Source organism: Phalangium opilio, unplaced genomic scaffold (assembly GCF_054372755.1).
Source record: "Phalangium opilio isolate 3A_F unplaced genomic scaffold, DU_Popi_V2 ptg000093l_1, whole genome shotgun sequence".
Lineage (NCBI taxonomy): Eukaryota > Metazoa > Arthropoda > Arachnida > Opiliones > Phalangiidae > Phalangium > Phalangium opilio.
The window spans coordinates 5,556,850-5,562,689 of NW_028324198.1; the positions used below are offsets into that span (position 1 = coordinate 5,556,850).

The 5,840-nt window shown below is 37.4% G+C and overlaps 1 protein-coding gene and 1 long non-coding RNA gene across 2 annotated transcripts; both read right to left on the reverse strand.

Annotated features, from left to right (window-relative positions):
* Window positions 1-3,865: 3,865 nt before the first annotated feature.
* On the reverse strand, window positions 3,866-4,540 carry LOC149640740 (uncharacterized). Its single transcript, XM_089850706.1, has one exon. It carries the CDS (start codon window positions 4,538-4,540, stop codon window positions 3,866-3,868), a length of 675 nt encoding a protein of 224 aa, XP_089706832.1.
* A 426-nt stretch (window positions 4,541-4,966) lies between these two features.
* LOC149640741 (uncharacterized) lies at window positions 4,967-5,499 on the reverse strand. Its single transcript, XR_016372224.1, has 3 exons — window positions 5,469-5,499; window positions 5,264-5,403; window positions 4,967-5,035 (listed from the first exon to the last, which is right to left on the reverse strand). It is a non-coding gene; the product is annotated as an uncharacterized LOC149640741 (long non-coding RNA).
* Window positions 5,500-5,840: the final 341 nt, after the last annotated feature.

Here is a 5,840-nt window from a genome sequence, read left to right on the forward strand (position 1 = left end):
GTTACCAAACCTATAACTAATCATTTTCGACCACAAAAATCTCGTTTAAACATTCTAACGACCCAGCCGCGTCAGAGATACTGGAAAGGCTAACTTGCTTTCGCACTAGCAGCGCCCTCTTCGATGATGACGTGCATGGTTTCATTTTACTCTTTTAAAACGTCACAATTCCGACTAGCGCGAGAGAGTCGGTAATCAATTGGCAAAAAATAAGTTGGAATTTTCTAGACGGGAGGCAAGCCTACTTTAAACCATCTCTGTTCCAACTGTCAGATAGATGTTGGCATTGCCAACTAAAAGAAGTAGTCGGCTTCATGAGTCGGAAAAGTGTCGGAATAAGCATGGTACAGCTGACTGGACCGTAAACAGACTATTCGACCTTTAACCGACTGTTATGCGGAAGGCTTGTGCTACTGGGGTTCCATCAAAAAGTGGACCTACTTTCTTCTTTTCACACGATCAAACTTTTACCGCCAACTTTTAAATTCAGCTTTTTCGCCAGCCAATAACATTTCAGCAGCGCTTACGTCACCAATAAAAAACATTCAAAACATACGCGCGCTTTTGATTTTTATCTTCATACTGTTTTCAGTAACAAATGGCCTAGATTAAAATTAGAATTTAGCCTTAAGTTTAATTTAAAATAAAGGAATTGAGAAGAAAGGCTGCGAGCGCTTTAATAATAATGGAAATTTTAACATCTGATGATGAAAGTAAAACTGAAATTGAACGGCCAAAGATGAGAAAGTTTAGGGATAAGCCTTGGTTGAAACGTCGCAAAAAACAAGGAGTTTCAGAAAATTTAATTAGAGAGTTAAAATTAGAGGATAGAAATAGTTATCGGCGTTATTTGAGGATGGACGAAGATGCGTTCGTAGCTTTACTAAACTTCGTAAAATTCCATATTAAAAAACAAGACACTGTTATGAGAGACTCAGTTAGTCCTGAAGAAAGACTAAACTTAACACTAAGATTTTTTGCCTCAGGTAGGTAATGCTATAAAAATTGTTATGAACTTCAATTTCCACACGTATGATCATTTTTTCACAGGGTAGAGCTTCACTTCCCTTCATTTCCAATTTAGACTGGGTATTAGTACTGTTCATGGTATTGTGTATCAATCATGCAGGGCTATTTTACCATCTCTCCAACAAGAGTATGCGCTTCAAATATACAACCAGAGTATGATTATATTTGATAATTTCTTGATAGGTACGTCAAAACCGCAAGGGGTCCCGCTGAGTGGTTAATGGTTGCCAAGGGATTTGAGGAAAAATGGCAGCATCCGCGCTGCAGAGGTGCTTTAGATGGAAAGCACGTAACAATTTACCCGCCTCCGAACTCAGGCTCCTTCTATTACAATAGTACTGTTCGATAATCCCCCCTTTTCGCACGCGGTGTCCCCTCCCGTGGTTGTCAGCCATTTTCGGAGTGGAATATTCTTTTCAAATTATATCTGGCAAACCTGCTCCTGTGATTTCGGCCCATTCGGATTCGGTGGTCGTGGTTGAAAATGGCGGCCTCTTTACCCTAAGCTGCAGTTAATTTAAGTGAAAATGATGTTCCTGGTGCAGTTTTTGTCCATGAAGATATTGGTAGGCACAGTGTAATTCAGTTGAAAAGGTGGCTCCAATGTAGGGGATTGCCAGTAAAAGGGAAGAAAGAAGAACTAATAGAAAGGTTAGTAAATAAGTGTAGTAAAAACATAAGCCTTGGCTCTTCTGCCAAGCAGTTTTTCGTGGAAAACCCTGTGATGATATATTTTAATGTATTTTCTTAGGTGTAACAAATTTATTAAACTTGGTAATTCGTCAATTAATAATGTTGTTGATAATGGGGAACAGCTAGGACATAGTGTCATAGCTGCTCGATCAAAAATTTTGTCAAATATTGAATGTAACAGACCACCTCAGTTTCCCGTAACTGGTATGTGCCACATTATTTTTTAGTTAAATAAAGTCAAATAATGGGTACATTTATATTTAACGATAGGTTGGAAAATGTTTCCCTCGGTATCAATACCACAAAACGTTTCATATCATCATATTCATGAACACCTTGTTACTAGCGCTGTTAACATCACACTCAATGGTGGCGAAACTTTACGGGACAGCGATGATGAACCTGACATCCATACATCAAAGCCCTTAAAAAAAGGACGTGTATATTTTACGTCTGGGAATGTAAAAAATCTAAAAGATAGGAATGTTGGCAATCACGAGAAGTTTTATTGTTTGAAAGCTGATGTCATGTCATCGTACCATATGGAAACTACTTATAGTGTGTTAGTCATGCTATCTATGCAAGGAAAAGTTGTAGATGCCAGTTGCCATTGCAAAGCATCAGCTATGGCGCGTTGCAACCACGTTGCTGCAGTGCTTTTTGCCTTGGAAGACTATGTCACGCTTTTTGGGAATGAACCCGTAAGCTGCACAAGCAAAATGTGCGGATGGAATCAAGGACGCAAATCCAAAAGATCACCAACCGAAATATCATTAGCTAATTATAATAAGAAGGCGACAAATGGGAGGAAAGACTATGAGCCACGCCCGGAAGAGTACATCACAAGTGAAATTAACAATGATAGAGTCAACAGGTTGTTAGTGAACATGCAACGCACAACTGTTATTGAAAATCTAAAATTTCCTTGCATGTGGGAACAAATTTTAGACATTCACTATGATGACTATGAACTAGATGCAGCTCATCTTTCTGTTCTAATTGCACAAGTAAATATATTTATGCAAAATATTGTAAAAGCTCAAAATTGCGCGTACATGGTTCCAGCTACAATGTCACAAGGGGAATCCGAAACTTGGAAAAGCGTCCGTTGTGTGCTAGTCACTGCTTCAAGGTGTAGGGATGTATATACTCACATGCTAAAAACCGGAAACAATATGAAGCCTTTTTTAATCTAATTAAAAGCATTCTCTGGGAAAAATGTTTTTTTCAAACTAGGGCCATGGCGTATGGAACAAAACACGAGCCCATTGCTTTAAAATGTTATGAAAAGGAAAAATTGGTTGTAGTACAAAACACTGGTCTGTGGGTAAACCCAAAATATCCTGGGCTTGCAGCTTCACCTGATGGCCTTGTTACTGACTCTTCAGCTTTACCACCCGATGGTTTAGTTGAAATTAAATGCCCTAAAGTCCTTGAAGCTCTTAAACCTGAAGAGATAGAAAATCTAAAACCAACCCAAAGAAACAGTTTCTGCTGCAAGTTGAAGGATGGCCACCTAACTTTGAAACAAAACCACAAATATTTTTATCAAATACAAATGCAAATGGCCATAACCGAAAGAAAATGGTGTGATTTTGTTGTATGGACACCCAAAGGTCTTTCATCTCAACGAATTCAATTTGACCAAGAAATGTAGGAAAGATTTAACCCAAAATTAATTGAGTTTCCTTGTTCCTGAATATTTTGAACAACGGATACCTAGAAAGCTCATGCCCTTTGATCTAAGGAAATATGTAGTGGGTGGTAAACTAGTCTGCTAAGTACTTAATGATACTGTGATAAATGTTACTGTTGGATACAAAATTAATTTCCTATTTTAAATAAAAGTTCCTAAAAAAAATGTTTTAAAATTTGGTTTAATGCCAAGAAGTCAGTATTTAACAATTGGTGTTTGAAAATTCACAAGACACCCAATAACAAAAATTATTTCATTAAAAATTCCTTGTGAAGCTAATGGTATTTTTTTCTTCAAAATTCTCCATCGTTTCACCCGACCAATTGCGTGTTCGACAAAAATTCTTAGTTTTGCAATTTCTTTTGTTTGGATTTCCTCTTGCGGAGTGAGGTTATCTCTACCATGCAAGAATGGTGGTATGTTTAGAGTTGCTTTCTTCTCTAAAAGTTAATCTGCCATAGTGAAACCTCGGTCTGCCATCACACAGTCAAGGGGGTCCAGCAACTCCTTCAATCCAGATTTTAAGAATATCTCGCGGTCCGTGATTGCGCCCTCAAAAGCTTTAGAAATGAAAGTTATTGCTCCAGTGGGTGAGCAACCGTATACAACCTTGTAAGTTGTGTTGCTCTTGTAGTGTGAATACATGTTGCCTTGTTGTGCAAAATTGCTCGGTGCTTCGGTGAAAAATTCAGTACAATCAATTATTACTCGAACATTTTTGTGGTAACGGAAACAAGATGGTAAATTTGCTTGAATGACTGAGCGCGGTGGAAACATTCGAGGTTTCAAAAGTTGAAATTCTTTGTATAGAAAAACCACCCATGTTGTAACAAAACTGTTAACCGTACTTCTACTAAGGTCAAACCGATACGCAATATCTTGCTCAAGGAAACCGCATCGCAATCGAAGTAGAGTAATAATTAGTTGTTGAATTAGGCTAAACCTTGACGACCTTCCAAATTTAAGTGGAGTTTTCTCATTTTCTTTCTGTCCTTTCCAGTATTTTAATTTTGATACAGCAGGACCAAGAAATTCAAAAATTGTCAAAATTTGCGAGAAATACAATCCAGTATAAAACAGGCACATTTTAGAATCAGTCCTAATTTTGGACTCAAACGCCATTATCTGGGCAGTTTTACTCGTTTTTCTACAAACACAGTGGGCAAGCTTACTATTCAAGGCTTCAATTCGCAGTTTCAATGCCTTATTTTCTTCTACGAAATCTAACGTCGTCTGTGTTTGCTTATTTGCTCTTGCTGGAATGCAGTCAACTTTGACGCTTTTAGTTTTAATTTCATTGGTTTGAGTGCTACTAACTTTAAACCCTTTCTTTCTATTAATCCTTATTTTTATAAAAGCACTGCCTTCTTTTCTGGATAGCGATGAAGCTGAATGGTGAGAGGTTAATGAACTAACTGGAGAAATGCTTCGGCCAGGGGTTTTAGTAAAATTAGCACTAAGTTGCTTAGCCTTTGGAGTTGAAGTGGCAAGAAACGTCTCGTTTGATTGCCAAGTTGAATAATTAATAATTTTGGCAGAAGGTGTTGAACAGGGTACAGTTGTTGAAACAACCTCTTCAAAAGTAGAGCAGCTTAGTTGACCATCAGATGTCGATTGCTGATAATAAATTTTAAACTCAAGTTAATTCAAAACTACACAGGCACTATTTCAATGAAGAAAAATTCACTATTGGTTTCAACGAGCGAGGGTCTAATCACACTCATATTCCCTGTACATTGATTTAGTACAGTCAAATATTCTGCAATGCACACCTATTACGCTGAGAGTGACTGGCCCCATGGTTGAAATACCTTTAGTGAAAAAATAGTCCATAAATTCTCTTACCAAATTCGGTGAGAGACAAATTTCTTTTTAGGTAGAGGTGTGTTTTCGCTATCATCAAAATTAAATTGATTATCAGAGGTGTTCATGTCAATCAATTTCCTCTTTTGGCCGCAACTAACACTTTCATCGTTATTTGAGTCCTTTCAAATTAAGACCTCATTAATAACCAAATATTTTGTAATTAACTTATGCTTGAACTACTTACTAGTTGTAATTTTTCAAAGTATGGAACCGGGTACTTTTGTAGGACCATCTTGGTTAACGAAATGCAGTGAGCAAACATACCGATTTTTTGTTACACTATCTAACGAGTCTAGCCTACCACAGCACCTAAGCCACTTAATTGATGTTAAACACACGTCACATTGTAACTCATCATGTGTAGGATCGCCCTGTCTAAACTTCAAACGAGGTTTATAAAAAGGGAAGAAAGTGATTGAAGAAATCTTTAAACAATAATTATGATCATGATCATCTTTCAACGCCTCATTAAGGTCTGCTTTACGACTGAAAGATCTGCAGTTCGTGTAAAAACAGTTTTTGGAAGTTTTACTGGACGTTTTAGAAGGTCTACCTC